A 21741-nucleotide genomic window follows, 5' to 3' on the forward strand; every position below is an offset into this window, starting at 1 on the left:
GTCAACATTTTTATTGGTTTGAGATACTAAAAAAGTATTAAAAGCAACCTATATAAGATATATATCTTTGATCTGAATGCTAGCATCAGCATGCTAACATGCTCACAATGACACTGCTAACAGGCTTATGTTCATTCCATGTAATTTTTACCATCCTCGTTGTGTGTGTTAGTATGCTTGCATTGGAAAAGTAGCACTAAACACAAAGAAGAGCTGAGCCTCATGATAATGTCATTAATTTTGCATGTATTTTGTCATAACCTAAAGTTGGACAAATCCAAATTATGACCTAATGATGACACAAAAAAGTAAAGGGATCAGTTACTACAATTCAGCTAGCAGGGATCATGAAGATCTATACTAAATGTCATGGTAATCCATCTCGTAGTGTTCAGACAGTTCCTTCTTAGCCCAAAATATCAGACCTTATAGATGCACAAGAGGAAAAACAACAGGTTCACAAAAATCAGGAGGATTCGTCCTCTGGTGAACAGTCATGTCTGAACACATTTTTATTGCAAGCCGTTCCAAAAGTTGCTGAGATATTTCAGTCTGGACCAAAGTGGTGGACTGATTGGACCACCCTGCAATATCAGCAAGGTTAAAAATCATTCCCATCAAGGCAAAGGTAAAGAATCTTTTACTGAATAATCTGCCGACCAAAAACCTTCACTTTGAAAACCAAAAACAAATATATTGTCCACTCCAACAATGATAAATCTATGTCTCCAGACAACAAATAATTCAAACAGCTCACACTCAGAGTCACACATATTCAAGAACGTTCTTCTCGTCTCTTCCTCAAAGACCTCTCTGAACAATATTAAGCTCGTAGGCCTTTCTGAAGACAAGGCTTTTATTATTGCTGGCACATTAGGCAAACCACAACCTGAGAGCCTGCTCGCACTCGGAGGCAGTAACTCGGGGGGGGGGGGGGCATGTGTTACAGTGCGCGGCAGCTTTTTCATGGGGCCGCATGTCACGCAGCACCTGTTCATCTGTGCAGAGGGACTGGAGATTTTTCCAGCGATACTGTCGCTGACTGCCGGCCCCTCTCTCATCTGGACCCCCCTGTGTTGCTTGGCGGCCTACCTGGACGCATCAGATAGGTGTCAAATATCTCAAATTACTCACATATTTACCCAGAGAAAGTCTCTTTGATAGGACCGTGGGGCCCCTGTGAGGAAATGGAGTGTGGCAGAGACTTTTAGGGGCCCAGCATGCTGGATCAGTACATTGCTGACAGGCAGTAAGGTGGTGTCACCCCCACCATCACCATCACTACTTTTCACCACATCTAATAATGTAATTTCTTTCCCAACCAAATGGGACTGGTGTCGGCAGCAGGGGGATTTTCTTGACTTGAACATTGAACTTTCTCTGCGTTTACCCTGTTTTGTTCATCTGGCCGTCATTAATGCTACAAGTATGGATTCTATAATCTGTGCAAGTCTTAAGGTCCAGATTTTGCAGATGTACTATGAATGACAGCTGTCTTATTTCCAACATCAACAGCAATCATATGGACCTGTTCAGCTGCATGTCTGATTTCAAACTTCATATCTGTTTTCAAAGAATACTCAAAGAATACCCTCATCAGTGTGAGTGTAAAATGAATTTAAAAAACCCTGGATGTTTCTGTCTTACTTGGATTCGTCATCCATACAGCAGAAGTGAGAACAGCTCAGATGTCCTCCTGCCAGGTCAGGGTTGTTATCACATCAGCAAAGATTTCAAGTCCCTGCAAAGACCTGATAAAATAAAATGGATTAAATAAACTAAAAAAAAAGGAAACAGGTTTATGGACTAAATTCATGAACAATCCAACTGAAAGTTAGACGATAAGTGACAACAAGACAGCTGGAACATACCATGAAAGCATAAGGGGCAGCACACATTTATAAAAAGAATCATTACATTTATTTCAATGTTAATGCTACTTTCAGTTGGCTATCTTTAATATTTTTAGGATTGTTGGTTATTCGTAGAGATGCCTGTGGGATTAATGGTCGCTGGCAGCCGTCTAAGGGAACACTTATACGGTCTGAACGTTGGCATGTATTTTAAGTATTTCATTATCTCTAATAATGAAATCACATTAAGAAACCTCTTGACCTCTTGATGGCCCGTATGGCCAGAAGGAACAATAATAACAAGCAAAATTTCTTTCAGTGTACACGTGAGTATTGTATCAAGACAGACTTGAAAAAAATGTGGTTTTCCTTTAAATCTTCCAAGACATGTGCCAAACAAATGCGTTTATTTCATACTGTTACCTTTCAGCTGCTAATGTCAAGCTAAACTAGATCCGTGTCATTCCCTGTTTGCTGTAAAGTGCACTATTTCACTTGAGCGTCCAGATTATCAGTTTGAAATATCAAAATATTCCCATAATGCAACTTTATGTTACCTGTACTTTATACTAAAGCCAAATAAAATCAGGTGCCAAAACTAACACTGGACAGACGAAGAGGTCCAGCACATCCTGTCCAGTTCCTGCCTTAGTGCTTTGAAAGATATACTGCAGAGAAGTGAGTGAACAACACTATCTGTGTGTTGAAAAGGCTGGTGTCTGGCTGTGAGAAGCAGCGTACGTGATCTGCCGTACCCTTCTCCCTGTCTGGATGCTCCGCACACATCTGGTGCTTCATTCCTTTCCAACACTGTCATGTTGAGGAAATTCATTTGGATGCAGCAAAGATAATGGAAACATCGACAAGTGAGGGCTAGAGAAGGAAGGCCTCAGTTTCCACAGTCATCTGGGATATAACTATTTTATCATGCTCTTATTTAAAATGTGAAAGAGGGAAAATGAATCATAAAACCAGCTATTGCCCAATTTTTCACAAAAATCATAAGTAGGCCAGTTGTAGTAACCACCACAGTAAATATTATTCTTTCTCACTGTATGCTGCCATACAGAGTCAAATCAAAACAAGACTGTGTGGTTCCAGCACAGTTTTTTACATTCTGGTTGTGATTTTATGAGCTGCTCCGTCCACCATCCTGGTTCAGAATGAAACAGCAAATATCGTAAAATTTCATACAGACATTTGAGGTTTCCAGAGGATGAATCCTGCTGCTTTCAGCGATCCCTGCATTTACATCGAGTGCAACTAGCAGGCCGGCTCAAGGATGTCTTGGCTACTTTGCTTAACCTGCTCCAGCCGAGACCTGGACTTTACCAGCTTAACATCAGCATGTCAGTATTATCACTGTCAACATGTAGACATCAGCAATTAGCTAAAAGCACAACTGTACAGCTTCACAGAACATGGCTGTAGGGTTAGCTGCAGCATATAAATGACCCACAGATGAAATTACATAAAGGATAAATTGCTGCTGGCTCCCTTCCACTCACAAGGTTTCATTTATCCTCCTCCTAAGACAAGTGGGACATATAGGATTCCTGATCTGATGTCAGCCACTACTGTTCACCTCTGGCAACACCGGATCAATTCTTTCATGCCGGCACACTGTTCACTTCTTGTGTACCTCCAGCATTATCCAAACTTGCTTTATTTCTCATGTCAGATGTGTAGCTTTGCATATCCTTGTCACCTTAGTCAGTTCCATGTGTGAGACATTTTTGCCACTTGATTCACTGGAACAGAGGAAGCTCAGGAAGTGCTCATGCTTGCCTGTTTTAAAATGGGTCTGTGTATGCAGAAGGGGGCATTCCTGAATCCCATTCTGTCTTCCGGGCTGTGGATCACTCAGTGGTCTCTGTGGGGGCTGTGGATAAGATCAGCCCCAGGACTGTCACAGCCACAACAGCATCTGATTACGGACCCTCCCCCGTCATCAGCAACTACTCACGAGGAAGTGAGCGTCATCTCCTGGAAGGGATACCCTTCTTTATCTTAATGAGCCACCAAAAAATGCCAGAGGTCTGGCAGCCTGGATGCAGTAAAGAGGCTCTGGGGAGTCAACAGATGACGAAGTCCACCTCCTAAATATCACATTATCCGTTAAACCTCATTGGTGATTTTTTGTCAAAAACTCCACGTGTGCATCTAGATATCATAGCTCAAGCAGTGCAGAATTACTGATGTCCGCCATAACTTCTAACAAGCTTATAACTTAAGATCTCTTCTTCTCATATTTATGTTGACATTCTTTCATTATCAAAAGCAATGCAGCTGATTTTGGTCTGAACATCCATGATTACAGTTACAAGCAGGTCCTGATAGTAACTAATGTATCTAGACCTTAGATCTTACAGGTCCGACTCTATGCCAACAATAAAGTTTATATCAACGTCACCCAAAGCATGATGGAAACCCCGGTGGGTAATTCTCAACTATATATTCATTGCAAAAGACCCTTGAAACATTATTTAAAACCTGAAAATGAAAATAAGAAAACTGTCTCACACGAAGTATAGTACCACTGGCATGCAGCATGATGAGTAGCTGTCCATAAACTACTTCTGAAAACAAGTCTAATGTAGTCTAGCATGTCTTGTTAAGACAGCTAGTCACCATGGCAAAGGGCTGTAAATAAATGGTTTGAAATTCCAGCAAAAAATGACTCAATGGGTCAAACATCATTATCACTTCAACAATCCATTTGGTATTTTACTGTAAACTAGATCTGTTTCATACACTGCAGCCTTTGATATGATTGTTTACACTGCACTTTTGTCAGTCCTTGAACGTTAAAATTTAGAGATGCATTAATTTTCACCCACTTTGGTGGCAGCCGAACAACCCATAAACATATCTCACACTGCAGGGGTGGGTGATAAATGGGGTTTTCACTACAAATGACCCCTTCCACCTTACACACAGTAATTTCACCCATTGTTATTGTATAAATATTGATTAGTGCAGCTTTAGTACGATATATCTGCTCATGGTCAAAGTCAGATTGTGACACAGTGAAAGTGTGAAAGAAAGTTCAGGACAGTAAAAACAGACCTCCATTCAGTGCCGTGTGGGAGTCTGTTCATGGTTGAGAGTCTGTGTGAGCTACAGAGGGTTTGTCCATCAGAGGAAACGTGTGATGTCAGCCCTCCTGCCTGCTGTGGCTGCTGACCCATTGTTTGGCCAGTGTTTCCATCACAGCCCCCAGTTGCCTGACTGGAGTTCCAGCGTCAGCAGCATGGAAAAGAGGGGAAAGACCCCGACCTGAGCTCACATCCTGCTTTTGTTGGGACCCTTTTAGGAATGTTGGTGATTTGATAAACATTTGCTCAAAATTTCCTTTTTTCGTGTAGCTGAAAAACATGAACATCTGCGCCTCCTGGGCGAGCAGACACACTAACACAACACAACAGAAGTGACTTTGCAACACCCATCTGAGAAAATACATTTTTTTTCCCACCTGAATCCAAACTATGATTTTTGTCCTCTTAGTATCAGTATATGTTGCAAAGTCCTATCTGTGGTGTTAGCATAACTCAAATGCGTTAGCTATGTTACAATACGTAAAAAAGACATCTCACAATCAGTCAAAACCACATACAAGCAGGCTCTGCTTTGTGATTATGCAACCCTGATGAAGAGCACCATCCAACCATCGTCTTCATTCCTATTGGATGATGTAAACATGAATTTATTGAGACACAAGCATCCAGTAGCCGTGGAGTGCTTTTACAGAGGCAGTTTGTGCGTCTCACTAGTGAAAGTGATTTTAGAAGCCATAAAATAGGACCATACGACCATAAACAATGTGTCAGTGTGCTGAATTTCACAGTCATTTCATGCCTTGTTGCATTAAAACATAAACGTTAAAGTTTAAATGATCCAATGATTAAACTATGGGGAGCAGTTTAACTGACCCCCATCTATCTAGCTTTTTCTGCTGTAGGCAGGTCAAACTATTTTTTTAACCACACCTCATGTTTAAATTTTTTCTACTACTGGCCACAGACCAGCTGTTAAACCACAGGATGTCACATCTAGTTTATGTCACCTTGAAAGATGCAACTGGTCAGTCAAGTCAAACCGAGTGAAGGTTACATGTACTTCCAACATATATTTTCTGATGCTTACAAATTGTATTTTTTTTAAAACATACATTTTATTTGAATGCAAACTTTTATAAATAGCTAGGGGGATCACAGGATCTTACGGGTAAAGAAAATAATTGTTGGGTTCTGCCATCTCTTTAGTGACGTCACTTTTGAAAATAGTTTTAGCCTAGACGTGTAGAACTAGCCAACATGTTTCAGATTATTTTGATGGCATAGGCTATTATTGACAGATAAAGACACAATCTTGGTGAAAGCTGGGACAGTCTGGTTTGCTTTCAACCCTACGCTAAACCACCAAAAGCCATGTGAGAATGTGTTATCCACTGCATGGGAGACAGTCCCAGATAGTTCACACAGAAAACAATATTGTAGATGGTCTTGACAAAGTCTGCAGGCAGCAGTGTTCAAAGGCTAACAAGCAGTCTACTGTCTGACTCTGGTACATGATGGAATGTAGGAAGCCCCAAAACCTCCAAGCAGTCTCTTTGGCCTCCAGGCTGCAGTCCTGCATGTATGGAAAGTCTCAAGGGCTCTGACTGTATTGTACTGTATGCACAACAGCTGCTATTAGTGGAGCCTAACTGAGTATACAGGTTTGTAGTACTGAATGGTCTCATACAGTAATGGTGAGCCCTGAGGGGAAAACATCTATCAATCAGTTTCCACTCTCACTGCTTAATGCTTTAAGCAGGTAACTGAGTTTGTAACACTGTCCAAGTTTGTAATGCTGCCATTCATATGAGTGGCAGTTACTTGGGTAAAATTCTGTATAAAAGCCAAGACACAAGAATGCAAGAGCCTCTGTTAGAGTTCCACTTAGAATGTAATGATATGGCTAATTTCTGGAGACAGTACATACCAGTGCAGAGCTAGTATGAAGAATTGTTTGTTCATTTCTGGACAGTAGTAGGTATACAGAAAGAGGTCACTCTGAAATGCCATAGTCAGTATCACCCTGGCTTGGGTCTGTCCCCCTCCTTGGCTCCCCTTTTCAAAATGAATTGGAAAGGCTACAAAACAAAGGCCTATAGTACATCAGTTTCTCCTGGTTTTAATTGGTCTGGTGTATGTTGGTAGGGCTTTCTGCCACTTACAGAGCTGGTAGCCATTTGAAATTCCCCCATATCAGTGTGTGTGGAGTGGAGATTTTGTTGCATGATGATCTCAGAAGTGTTTTCATCCTAACAAGTTGATGAACAAAACAATCTTAAGATGATGTATGGGGTGAATCAACCCTTATGTTGGGCATGAATACGATAAAAATTGACTGTATGCCTAAATACGAGACCAAGAGAAATGAATTATTTTTCTCCTAGCTTACTCCTGGTACCTTTGTTAACCTGCACCACTACTGTTTGTCCAGGCACAGCAGCTGAGTTCCAGCCCTTTGGGTTCAGGCCTGGGTTACCTGGAGCACATCTGCCAACTCATTGAAAAGATTGGCCAGCTGCAGGAGACCAACCTGCGGCTTCAGAGGCAGATATGCAGCCTCCAGAAGGACAGCAGGGTGACAAAGACCAAAGAGGTGTGTGACGATTCTTTTACTTACTTTGGAAAGATATTTTCTCAGGGTGTTGTCCACCAGCTTTAAATGTAACCTACTCCTGATATGGCCTTTTGTTATCATTGCTGTGATACATAGCTTGATATCTACTAGCATTAGCTACAACAGTTAAAAAGTAGTTACTAGATGTAACTCTGTATTGGTTTACCCAATCAAGGCTCTTTGCACTCACCGCTGAATCAGAAGGTAACAACCACACACTATAAAACTCCAGTGCACCCACTGTTAATTTCTCATTTGAACAATGGGAATAGAACAGGAGCCAGCTGAGTAGTCAGAGAGCTACACATACACTCATAGGACCGGAGTTACATCCATTAAGATTTCTGGGGGTCCTACAGCCTAAACCCAGGCCTTCAAGCTAGAAATCCAAACCAGATGATACCCCCATGCACAGACACTGCACCAAGCACAGAGTGAGACATTCAAGCCAACGTATTTCCCACTCTGCCCCTCGGCAAAAAGGTCGAGGTGGGAGACTATGAAGTAGCCAGGTTATGTCTTCTGTAGAGTTTGGTTGGCAAGGCAGTGTGCTTGGCTCCACACAGAAAGCACAACCGAGTGCCTCGTAGTTACTAAACCAACATATGTTAGCTTGATGCTCAATTTCTGGGACCATTATGAATGAATAAAAGCAACCATTGAACAGGTGTTACAGTGAAAATACTGAGGTTGCATGTGCAGGCCTGAATTGGTAAAACCTGTGTAAAGTTTTGTCAATATCTAGAGGTTTAATAAAAATGAAAATGATGAGGCCTGGCTGCGCCGCGTCCTCATCTACCCCCACCTCTCTCTAAGAATATGAATGACCAGTGGTTGTGTAATAAGGCTGAGAGAGGGAAATGTGTGTGTGTAGGCTGATGAACACTCAGATGTGTTGTTCCAGAGGCCCATTTGAACCTTTCCTCCACAGTAGGTGAAAGGTAACTTCAGTGCAGGGAAAACAGTGAAATCAGTAAATGACTTTGTATAATGAGCCAGCTGGGCTGCAGGATGAAACTGTGCTGGAGGTGTGTGTGTCTGTACTCACATACAGTCTGTTTTTTTTCTTTTTAGAGCGGGTTTGGGGGGGTTTGGGGGGGCAAGGTTATTGTACAAACATCATTTCATTCAGCAGAGCAGGAAAAGAGATGTCTCTTCCTTTGCTTTAATCTCTACCATGTGACGCTGCTGTTGTAGGCTGGAAATGATATCATACTGTAGTTCCCTTTCAGTCAGCATGGACGGATGTGAACCTCAATTTGCTGACACTCTGGAATGATCGTTTCTATTGTTCTTTGTTTTTCTCAGGTACGAGAGTTACAGAATGAACAGTACAGGCCAACTGACACACACTGAACAAAGATAATGTTAATACAGTATTAGAATATCTGGAACATTTATTGTACTTATTCAGAAACAAAGTAACAGTAAAGGTAATAGGCATCATTAGTATTTCACTTTGTTTATATCCATTTGATTTTAGATGTCTGCATAAACGAGGAATTTAATACTACAACAACAGTTCGAGGTTGCTGTAGGTAGTCCAGTCGGTGAGGGAGGAACACCGACAATGTTAGATAGACAAGTTAGCTCGTGGCAGCTGTTTTGGTATTAAAGTACTACAAGTGCTGAGTTAATTTCTTAAAATTAATATCATATGTCATTGTTGGGGAGTAGTGTCATTACATCTAGCAATGCTATTAGTTTAAATTGGTTTAAATTAAATTTTAGATTAGATTCACCAGCAGTTAAGCATAGTTATTTTTCCTCTGCGCTACCATTGCTAACACTCCTGTTTATTTTCTCTTGAAGAAAAAAACATCTTTGAAACCATTATCAAACACTGATTTATGAATAAAATGAGTGCATTATTATTATTATTATTACATTAAGAAAGAGTAAGTTAAAGAGCTTTAATGTACTGTAAGAGGCATTTGTCGTGTAGCTTGATGCAAACTTAGCTTAGCTTCTTCCGGCGAGGAGCAACTTGTGGAGTCACTGGCTACAGCTTCAAAGTAGCTTTCTGAACGCCGCTATTAGGTTATAATTTTCATTTATCATCCCCATTTATCTTCGATTTTTAGCTTTTTTTCGATTTTTTTCCCTTTTTAGCTGTTATCAAGCAACTAATACCCACAAGCTATTTTAGTTTTTTTGTTTTTCCGATTAGATCCACCTTATTTCAAGGTACAAATGCTGTTGAGACTCCGTCCCACTTCCTCCTTTGCACAGCTAACACAAAATGGCACAGGTTAGATTCACGAGGTTAAACTGCTTAAAAAGACAAAGACAAGGCAAGTCAAAACTACACGCAAAGTCAAGATGCTATCAGTAGCTGCGTTTCCATTACAGTTGTTCTCAAAATAAAAGCGATATTTCTGAAATTTTGGCAAAGTTCGAATGCGACTTGCAGGTGTTTCCATTGAACAGTGTTTTGTGCACCAGTCGAAATTCTCGTAAGTTCTCGGATGTCCCGTGAGATGTGTGTGCGTGCTGTGCGTCAGTAAAACTTAACACAAAGCCCTACAATTAAAAAGCACATGCTGAAGGTGAAATAAAGAAATTATCTGTCGACTTAGAGTGATCACTGATTTTAATGGCCTATTATTGATCACTTTGTTATTACGCGAGGCTCCTCTGACAGCGTCAGCTCGCTCTGACAGCGTCAGCTCGCGCCGGCGGAGCAGCAGCAGAATACAGGACTGTGAATCACTGAAGTGTCCTTTGAACACACTTTCTATCAGCATAAATATTAAAATTAATGGCGTGCATGCGTGTCTCCCACATAGCTGAGGTGCACACACTCATCACAAGTTCATCTCACGATTAATGAAAACGGAATGATTAGATTTTGCAAAGTGACACAGGACGAGATCACAGCTGTCAGATTGTCTTTAACAGATCAGCCAGCGTGACAGCTGGAACAGCTGGAGTGTTTTTGTCTGCTACTTATTGAGATCCAGAAAACATACAAACACTACAAAATTGACAAGACGTTATATCTGACTGCATGCGGCCGGCCCGAAACGGGGAGTCCGCTGACCTCGGGGAAGTGTAAATGCGAAAAAAGTGTTTCCATTACACTTTTGCGATACACCTAAATATCGACACGTCTGAAAAACGACCTCATGAGAGCGTAAAAATGTTTTTGCGATATTTGAGAGGATTTTCGAAATTTAATTGTTTCCATTACCGTTTTTTATTGCGATATTTAGGATTTGTGCAATTCTAGGGGCAATGGAAACGTAGCTAGTGTCTGCTCCTTCACAGGTTAACCCCCATCTTTAGTTAGCAGGCCATTTCTGATTCTTACCTCTGACCACTTGAGTGTCCAGTATTAATTGGGCTGTTGTCTCACATCTGTCTGAACAGGACTTTTTCCTGCAGCACTGCAGCTGTGGTGCAAGCAGCCTGGCCTTCCAGGATGTTCAGAAGAGACACTCCAGGAGTGAGTTTTTGTCACCCAGTGGAACCCTCTCTGACCTGTCCACCATCCCGGAGGTAACCCGGCGGGCACTCTCATCAACCAGGAGAAGTAATGCTAACACATATTTTGTTTTGTTCAACAGGAGTTGAGTTGAGTTGATTAAGCTGATTCCCCCTCCTTTAACAAATATGGCATTTTCTTTCTTTTTTTTGGGGGGGGGGGGTTCAGTGAGGACATGTATCTCAAGCCAACGTCTATTCTTTGCACACAGCATGTGAGGAACACATGCCCAAATGTGCTTGATGGCACAGATTTCACCCTACAAATCCAGACTACCTGCCAAAGATTCATCAGACGGTGTGGGTCCATTTAGTAGACATGTGTGATATATCGAATCAAAAAGTCAAATAAGGTGAAAGCATGTTTTGGCCATGATTTCTGTTGATAATTACTTTGTATTGGTAAACAGTAAATAGCTGAAATGGGAAACAAAAAATCACCTGAGGCAGAGCAAACACTCTAAGTAAAAAAATAAACTGAACAAACTCGAGAAGGCAGAGGAGCTGGAATGCTTGGTTTGTGTTTTAGCCATATTGCCATGCAATTGCTTTGGTGTGTACAGTGTTACCAAAACTGCTAGAAATGATGGAAGTTGGCGCGTCTGAGGGAGTAAGAACCAATTAACAAGCAGTACTAGAAACCTGAGGGATGAGTGCCAGACTGACAGTGAAGAGCAGTTTGTTGCCTCTATAAGAGTTCAGGACTCTGTTTCTCTGGGACATACTGCACCCTGTGCTGTGAGTCAGCTGACTGCCCTATAGGTTACTGAAACCATTCCTTATTAACCTTTAGCATTTAATTACTGGCAGGATCAGCACTTAATAACCTGCTCGGGTGGGATGTGTCAACATGCACGAGCACAGCCACATATTAATGTTTTAATTTCAGTGTTTGTCTGATATGTTCCTGAAATGGATCTAATAATTATGTTATTCAAAAGCTTAACTAGGACTTAAGTTTCACGACCTGATGCTGGAGCAGCCCCTCGTGTTTTTCTGTCTCTGTGTTTACCTTGTCATCAGGCACAAGCTCCAGGTTATGTTGGTCGTTTGGGAATACAGTCATCTCAGATGTTATCATGACTGTTCGTGTTTTCGGAGTGGCTCACGTTGCCTGAGGAGGTGGTGGTGATGGCTCGGTGGTCCCGCAGAGAAGATGAAATTATAACTTTAGGGGGACATGAGTGGAATTCCTGGCATCCTGCTCACGAGGGGAACACATTATGTCCTGTGAACTGTGGAATGCCTTGGTTCTTCCTCTGACGGGCAGGAAACTGGATCTGAAAGACGTTAGGAAAGATGGGGGGCCTGAATTAGGTGCAATGACTTGCATAGCTCTGCCTGGGCCAATGTTAAATTTTGAACTTTGAGGTAAAGCTTTGTTGTCACAAATTGATAGGAGTCTTTACACAGGAACAAGGGGAGGAACTCATTAGTTAGAGACAGTAAAAAAACACGATTCAAAGTGTTCTGTTCTATTTGTGTTGGATTTTATGTCGTAGTTTGTGTTGACTGACTGTCATGTACTTAGAAAAACATGAGATAATGCTTTAGCCCCAGCTTGGGGGTTTCCTTCTCCAGCAGAGTGCCATGATCAGTAGAGAGTGTGAGTCCATGTGATAAGGGGAGGTGTGTTTAAATGGAATGTGGGAGAAGTGGGGAGTGGGAGGCAAAAAAACAGTTCTGTGCTGATTTCCATCACCATGCAATAACAGCCATCACCCCTTTCTCAATATGCAAACAGCCAAAGGTTTCCAACATGTGAACACACTTTACCTCACAAACCAGACTTATATAGAGAAAATGTGCAAAGAACAGCTTTAAACACTACAAATGAAAAGATATTTTTGACATTGACCATTTACAGCAAGTATGTGCTGCTTGACTGAAACTGGCTGTGTAGAGATACTTACAGAAAGGACCAGGTCAAGCCTTTTTTGCACCTAGGTTTAGAAATGAGGGCCTCATCACCATTGTTTCAATCACCAGCAGGCAAGGTTCAAGGTTACTTCATTTATACCCGGGGGTAGATTTCTTTTGCAGAGAGTGCAGGAAGCTGTCTTTGGGAAAAAAAGCTCTGATAAAGCCACTGTGCACTACTTACCCAGCACCAGACAGCAGACAAAGCTAGACACTAGATGATGAACATGGCCTTTAACTGCTACAGAGCCTTTGTGAGGGACACAGAGAATGGAAAGTAAATTCATTTTAAAAGAAATGTGACGCTCATGTTTTTCCCAACAATATGTGTTTTTGATTAATGCATGTTCAATTTGCAAAATCCTGAATGCATCAGCAAAATGTGCACTGACAGCGTGCTTTGATTGCTTACCTACAGTATCCACTCGTGGCAACATTTATACATATTTACTGATTTGAAAGCAGTTGATTATGGGTAAGAAATGGTGGAAAATGGTGATGGTTACACGAGTCATGCTTTTATATGTAATATTCAATCAATACAACCATCTTTTTCCTAACCTAAGCATAACCACACACAGGCTGTAGGTCTCTAGTGTCAAATTCCTGTGATTTGTACTCCTACCATCCACCCTGGCCACGTCCTTCAGGCCTTTGCATAATATAAATGTATATAAATGTACTTTTGAGGACACTGGGTTGGACACATGTTGCTCATTGTGTGCACAGGTCGTTCTTTGCCAACATGTTAACAAATAACAACTTCATAAGGTGATGATATGGCAAATACAAAAAAGTATGCAATATATAAGACACTTTTTAGTACTTACACGTACAGTCTGACAGCAAATGAACAGAGGAGTTTGCTCCTGCAGGGGCCTCCTGTGACTGTGGGGCTCCAAGAGGCAGTAAAGTGCACTTTGAATTAATTGTAAACAGAATGAACTGCCTTACAAAAGCACACATTGGACCCTATGAATGCTGATTTCACTCATGCTCACCCAAGCCAACTCTCCCATGCTCGCACTGTAACTGCGTCTTGTTTGTGATTTGTGTTTCAGACATGAGCAGTGAGGGTTTGACACAGGTCCCACTGAGAAGGAGAGAACTGAACCGAAGGAGTTACACGGAGGGGGAGGTCCACTTCCTCGGGGACAGCAACGAAGGGCTCGCCACCCCCCAGCGCAGGGTGAGTCATGTGCACATGTTATAGGTCCACTGCAAGCATTCTATTCAGTAGTGTCTTGGTTTTGTTTAGCTCTGGACCTTTTCATGTAAAAACAGAACAAAGTACTGACAGTACTGAGGAAGCTGACACCAGCATTCAGTTTGAACAGCTAGTTTAAGTATATAGTTTGCCTTATAAGTATTTAATGATCTTAGGAATATGACTAATAATAATAATGAAAGTTGCAGTTGGTGTCAAGCAGGGCCATGGTACGATCCATAATCCAGGCAGAACCACGATCCTTAGGATAAACCAGAGAGAACCTTGAGTTCCTGGTGTGTTCTGAGTTCAGTCAGAGGCTGAGGCACAGATACCCTCCCACAGACACAGCCGGTGCATGTGTTGCTAGCTGGCTTACAGTTAATGTCTATTTGACACAGTGGCTGTAGATCAACATAGACTGCACAAGTATTCCAGTATTCCACTTGTCACAGCTAAAAGTCAATGTGCATTAAACGTCATTCTTCTGTGTGTGTGTTCAGATGAGTGAAAACTACACATGGGGCCGAGTCAAAGACCTGGTGAGGAAAACTAAGTTGAGGAACCAGAGCAGGCTGGGACTGACTTCCACCTCACTGAAGATGTCCTGCCCACAGCTCTACATGTGAGGAGCACACTACACACTACTGTTTGTGTTATGTATTGTATTGTGTTATGTATATACCATGTACTTTGACGAAGTAAAAACATAACCCATTTCACCCTCACTTTTCCAAACTACAAATGCATCACTATTTTATGAAAAGTAATGTACACTACACACACACACAAGTTTCATACACTATATGCTCAGTTACATGTCGACACACACACTTTTATTTCATTTTGATCTGGAGCTATTTGTCCAGGTTTGGTCTAGGCGGCTTCCATCCAATAATGGGAAATGTCAGTGCTACAGAATGCTATTATATGATATAATATGACAGCACTCTTCCAACTTCGTGCCAGTTGTGTTGGGATGATGGCACAAAAGATATATTACTCCTGATTCCCTGCAGAAAGGTAGAATATCATAAAAAAGCAGAGTTTGACATTATTGACAGCCTGTTAAGAGTTTTTTGATGGTTTCCCTTCATCCCTGTGAAGCATTTTAGCATCTCATCTTTCTTGAATTTGAATTAATTGCTCATTATTTGAAATAATATCTTTCATATCCAATATCTTGGACATACTAATTGTGATTTACTTACATACTTTAAGTATATACTACAATGGTGGGACAACTTTTAGCCAAAGAAAACATACAGCTCAAGAGGCTAATCCTGAATTACTGCAGAGAGTAGGGAAAAGAAGTATCTACGATGGCTGCAGTGCTCAATCAAACTGCAGTTTTTATTTGCGCTTTTATTCCTACATCTCCTCAAAATACAGACAACTTTGACGTCCCCAGCCACATAATGGACCGCACGAGGACAGAATTAACTTATTGCCCTTCCAACCCCTTGAAATCATTTTGTGGTAATGAATCATCCTTTCAGAATAATAACATGTTGAAAAATGTCCAATCAGTCTCCATACTCTCTGGACAAACTCCCAAACTTTAGTGTCCTTTGTTTTTGTGCTGATGCCTCGACATGGCACCAGCTCAAACCCACTGAAAAAGAGCTGTGCTCGTTTCCCTTGTTTATTGAAAAAAAAAAGAAATAAAGAAAAATCACAGAGAAGGAATGTAAGTTATTTGACTGCAGTGAACAAAAGCCAGCATGAAGGCAAAGAAAGGAATTTTTTGGGGTGGAAAAGTGGTGACAGCTTCAGTAATTTGGGGAAAGGAGAAGAGTGTGACAGGTTCCTGGCAAATTAGCCTCATTTTTGCCTGTGAGAGGAGGGGTCTGAGTGCGGGTGAACTTGTGGCTTTTCTTCATTGGAGAGGTTGTACAGTGCAGGAATTTGACGGGAGGTGGAGGGCTGCCGGCCATTCAGCCGCTCCCTCTGTCCTGACTGGGGCTTGGCACAGACCCAGATGAACAGAAGGGGTTTGAGAGTCAAGCCTGAGGTATGCCTGGAGGAGTAGGAGAATTCCCTCATGGATTTAAGCTGAGGCCTGGTGAGATATGGCTGCAGTCCAGGATTCATCAGAAAGAACACCACCCTCCTGCTGAGACATGCACGCTGGCCCGCTGAAGCACTTTTGACAAAGTGGGAATAATCGACAATAAAGTCCCAGGCTGAGCTGCCCTGATGCAAACTGAAGGACTGTCCCAGAAGTCCACGAGGCATACTGTAGAAGAAGTCAGTAGCTCTCACTAATAACTGTCTCCTCTTCTATACAGGCCTGATCTGGGACCAGTAGAACAGACTTCCAGAAACAGGAACTCCATGATTGCCCTGGGCCACCAGAGCACATTGGACTTCACCTGGCAACAATAAGTAAAGCAAACTTCTTTTTATCTATCCTAATCAGTGTCATACTTAAAGGGCTGTAAGTAGCATCAGATACAACCGGGCAAAAGATAAGTGAGATAAGAGAGACTTCATTGTCATCCGTCTGTATGCAGTGCAGTATGGTACAACCCCGATTCCAAAAAAGCTCAGACACAATGCTTTTATAGAGTGTTCCTCAGCCCATGTAGTCACATTCTTCACATGATCATGTGATCACAAAGTGTTGAACCTCGCTCCATCCTCGCTGTGAACAACTGAGCCTTTCCAGGATGCTCCTTTTATACCCAATCATGATACTATCACCTGTTACCAATCAACCTGTTTACCTGTGGAATGATCCAAACAGGTGTTTTTGGAGCCTTTAACAACTTTCCCAGTCTTTTGTTGTTCCTTTCCCAACTTGTTTGAAATGTGTTGCTGGCATACACATAGATAGATATACTTTATTTATCCCAAGCTGGGAAATTGCAGTGCAGCAGCAGCATTACACACAGTGAAATAAGTGAAAAATCGAGAAATAAGACTATAAAGAACAAACTATATATAATAAAATATCAAAATAGCGAGCAGTAAAAAATTATATACATAATAATAAAATAGCAAAATAGCAGCAGTAGCAATGAAAAAGTATTGCACAAAAAAGAATATGTACAGCAAATGGCAGTGTGTAGAAAATAAAGTGTACCGTGACTGTAAGCATAACACAGTGGAATGCTTACATTCAGAATAAGCATATATTTACAAAAATCAATGAAGCTGATGAGGAAAATATTTAACATATTGTCTTTGTATTGTTTTCAATTGATTATATGTCAAAAAGGATTAGCAAATGATCACATTCTGTTTTATTGATGTTTTACACAGCGTCTGTAAACATTATCAGCCTCACCTGATGTGTGCAATCCAGGTGAAGAATAGACAAGGAATCTCCATGTTATGTTGATATCCAGCTATTTCTTTAGGGCAAACATTATGCCACCTGCGAAGCATTTTCTTCATTACATCCTCACATCATTCACATTATCGTATCATTATACTGTATTATTGTAACATAGACACAAAAGACTGAATATCATACACAGACTGCTCATTTTATCTGCAAAGTGCTCACCGCCAATGTTTCTGACTGGGCAGCCCTCTGATATTTGATACAACAATAAATGCCAAAGGCGTGGTTCAGGTTTGGTAACTGCGTCCTCTAACTCACAACACTTTCTGTTTATACTGTGTGAGACAGGATGCAGATGTTGAAAGCAAATGCTGATTCACACACACCTGATTTCATCCACAACTATATGAACCCTACTCTACTGGACTGTCTGCCTGAGTTCCTCATGAAGGTGAAGAGACAGCACTTTTCTAAACTATGCCCTGCATCTTTGTGTCCTCAGATCTGATGCAAACGGTTTCACGGGAGGAATAGATGGACATCATGAAGTTACACACAGACGATCCCAGACTGGAAAAAGAAACGGTGAAGAGGAAAAACGAGGTAACCTAAGAAGAAAGAAGAAACTGAGGGGATTAAAGGAGAGGACTTTTGTATGAGGGATGCTGATGCTGCATGTAAGGGAGACTGAGAGTGTTTATGTGAGACGAATTCAATGTATATTGTAGTGTACATGAAAAATATAAGCACTGTCCTCATGAAATTAGAAAGACGAGGCTATTATATGTCTAAAATGATCTACACTGTGACATAATTTAACTGCATTATACATCTCTGTTGATACTATTTACACTAGTGTAGGTTTCCATGAGTACGCTGCAAAAACCATAACAATCCAACTGATGTGAAGCAACTGACATACACATATTTCATACCTTTTAATTTTCTATGATGTCAGACTGCTTTGTACAGTGTGTGTGTGTGTGAGTGTGTGTGTGTGATATTGCATAACTGGAGTTAAAGCAGAGATAATGTGTATGAAGAGTGTTGGATATAAACCCTACAGAGGTCCAGTGTGTGTGGATCATACATTATGTTAGCTGATGAGCTGAAGATAACATGTCAGAGAGGCTCTTCCATCAAACAGACATTTACTTTCCTAATTTCCAGCCCATGAACTCTGATGAGAGGGGGTTGCAGAGAAACATCGCTCTCTTGTTATACATACACTATATAAGTGCTATGTTTAAATAACGTGCAGAGCTTGTGTTTGACACGTTAAGTGCTGTGATTTATCTTCTGTGCCAGTGTTACCTCACTGAAATTCCAGACAAGATGCAGGAGTCATGAGTTATACAACCCAAATTCAAAAAAAAAGTGATGCTGTGTTATAATATGAGTCATTTGGTAATTCTTTTTGACATATACTCAGTAGAAAGACAGTATATTTCATATTTGACCATTGATTTTTGCAAATATATGCTCATTTGATGAAAGCAAATGCATATAAAGCTTTTCACACAAAAGCTGGATCATTTAATTCAATGCCAGAATTGAGGCTGGTTAACTTTCTGAGACTGTTAATCTAACAATAATATCTGTATTTCAGTCTGTATTTTTGCAGTCGGTATTTCTTTGCTGCAATCAGCCAACGTGCAGACACCACAGACATTAGCTATGGATAGCTAGCAATGTACACATCGATTGTTCTCAAAACTTGAACTGAATGAAATGAACTCTGGTTCTTTCTGTTATTTTCCTCCACACTGCTCTACTCACTTTGCTTGATGGTCACAGGTTAAGTCAGAAACATATCAGATAAGATCAAAGTTGAAACATTCAGAATCGCAACAAGCAGCCACAGGGTAAATTTGCAACCACTGACGTCCACTTATGTGCTTGCACTAGCTTAATATGTACATGTAGTTGGCGATGGAGAAGGTATTTGCTGTTTTTCAGGGCTTGGCGACATTTCTTTGCACTTCTTGATGAACAGTGAGGCAAAGTCAACGTAGACACAAAAAGAATATTGCAAAGTGGTTGTTTCTGCTCTTTGTTGTGTTGTCTTTTAAGGGACATGTGTGTCATAACTCCCAGCAACTTGTTTTAGAGAAAAAAACACATTTTTGACAGATTGCAAGATCACTGCTGGGGAAATCCAAGGAAAAAATGACAAAACCATGATCATAGTGAGCGCTGTGGATAGGGACCAAAAGATAATAATAAAATGAACAATAATGACCTTTTCTCTCCAGTAACCAGAGAAAAAAACTTCATAATGGAAAACTTAGTTCAGACAAGGCCACACAGCAACAAATAAGTAACACCACAACATCACTATCATAGGTATTAATACCTCAACAATATTGTTGGGGTCTCATACCAAGGGATTCTGAATTATGCTATATTGTACTCTATAAAAACAACGTCTTTACTGTTTTCCGATCAGTCAGTAAAAGAAGGGATGTATGTTGAACTGTTGTGTAAATTGTTAGAGATGTTTATCTAGAGGATGCCAGACAACTGTATATGTGTTGTATGTTGCAGTACGCAGTTTTCAAAATTATTTTTAAAAATAAAGTTCAATGAACAGAAGATATTTACGTATGTATGTGTGATATACTGTAATTAGCTCCTGTGCCATGTGGAGTAATAATACAGTGAAGAAAAAAAGATGAAATGACTGAAATTCATTGTGAAATTATTATAGGATGCTTTTTTCACCTGTTCATGTATGGAGCTTTCACCTTTCTTTAAAGTTTGGCACATATTTAAAACATCCGAAAACACTAGATACAAAGATTAAAGCTAAAGCCAACCACACAAGGGGTCAAAGGTTAAGTTCATATTGGCCATGCAATTACCCTGTGTTCATCTTAATAACACATAATAATACATTCATTCATTCATATTTTCACCTTGAATTGAATACTGTAGCCATGTTGTTGCCAAGGACTGATATCATATTTAATGTTAGTGCCACTCTATTGCATTTCCAGGGCCTTGCAATTGTGCATGTTAGTCCATCTTTACTGTGTAGCTTACTGACACACCTGCATGGAACCAAGCCATTACTGGTTATACCTTTGCTTTTCCTGCTAATTCAAACAAGAGTTTTCTTAAAGTTTATGTTTGTGTCAGTTTCCATGACTCAGTTATAACAGTTAAGAGAGCCCCATGCATGCAAAGTGTTACATAAATGCTGATATTGCAGTTAAACTGCAGTGTACAAATAAAGTAATGATAAGTCTTGACTGGCCTCTGTTGGTCACAGTGAGTAACTACAACGAAAAAATGGGCATTTCATTGACCTCCTTGAGGACACCTTACCTTATTGGAGCAGCGGGCAGTGCAGCAGCTGTGGACCAACTGAGGCCAGTGCTTTGCTCAAGGGCAATGGAAATTATGAAACCTACTGAAGTGATTTGATCTTGACTCATGCATCATGCCATATATGTTCAAAGTAGTGCTGTAGTTAATCACTGTGACCACTGGAGGGAACAATTGCTGTCCATATCACTGAATCCAGAAATAACTATCATTCGCAGTCAGTATATATCAGTATATAGTATATATAGGTCACAAGGTGCCTATATATACTATAGTTATATCTGATTTATGTGTTTATTATCATCCTAAAAAAATGAGCTGTAGAGGCCGAGATATCCAGACTTCTAGTGTGTTTCGGTCAAGGTCAAAAAACAGAACCTACATTTCCCATAATGCTACTTGGTATTATGCATCAGCATCTTTTGTTAGCCCCTCTTTACCTGGTAAACACCTATGTGTTTTCAAACTTCACACCCTTACTTTGTAACATGTTCTAAACTGGTGGCGTCCAGGCCCTAACTGAGATACCTCAGTTAGGGCCTGGACGCCACCAGTTTAGAACATGTTTTGCTTTCCACCAAAACAGGAATTCTTGCAATGCGCTCTCCACTCGCAGTGACTACAGCAGCTCCAGCTCTTTATGGTTACGTTCAGAAACTGACAGCACTCGGTTAATGTTAGGGAAAGACCATTTAAGCAATGTCACAATCTTTCCCCAACCTTAACTAAAGTGCTTTTGTTGCTTAAATCTAACCACAGTGGTTCATCTAATCCAGTGCTGACAGGACATGAACGCTGGATTCTGGTCGCAGTCCTACACTCTGTGCAGCCATCCACCCGGACCACCTCCCACCTCCTCTGTGGTATCTTAAAACACTCAAAGAAGCTTCAACTTTGAACATAATCTAGGCAGCAATTACATTTGTCAGCACAATGTAATTGAATGAAAATGAGTTGCATATAAACATCATTTCTTGGAG

General features: G+C 40.8%; 1 protein-coding gene across 1 annotated transcript in view; it reads left to right on the plus strand.

The window, feature by feature from the left end:
* The window catches only part of si:ch211-250c4.3 (uncharacterized protein LOC100535981 homolog), a 37143-nt gene extending 15914 nt beyond the window's left edge, over positions 1-21229 (plus strand). Inside the window, exons 3-8 of the mRNA XM_041947682.1 lie at positions 7344-7505; positions 10899-11061; positions 13994-14121; positions 14643-14764; positions 16431-16527; positions 17934-21229. Coding sequence (XP_041803616.1) covers positions 7344-7505; positions 10899-11061; positions 13994-14121; positions 14643-14764; positions 16431-16527 — 672 coding nt within the window. The 3' untranslated portion in view covers positions 17934-21229. The remainder of the gene's footprint in view (positions 1-7343; positions 7506-10898; positions 11062-13993; positions 14122-14642; positions 14765-16430; positions 16528-17933) is intronic.
* The last annotated feature ends 512 nt before the right edge of the window (positions 21230-21741 follow it).

Source organism: Chelmon rostratus, chromosome 11 (genome assembly GCF_017976325.1).
Source record: "Chelmon rostratus isolate fCheRos1 chromosome 11, fCheRos1.pri, whole genome shotgun sequence".
NCBI classification, from domain to species: Eukaryota; Metazoa; Chordata; class Actinopteri; order Chaetodontiformes; family Chaetodontidae; genus Chelmon; species Chelmon rostratus.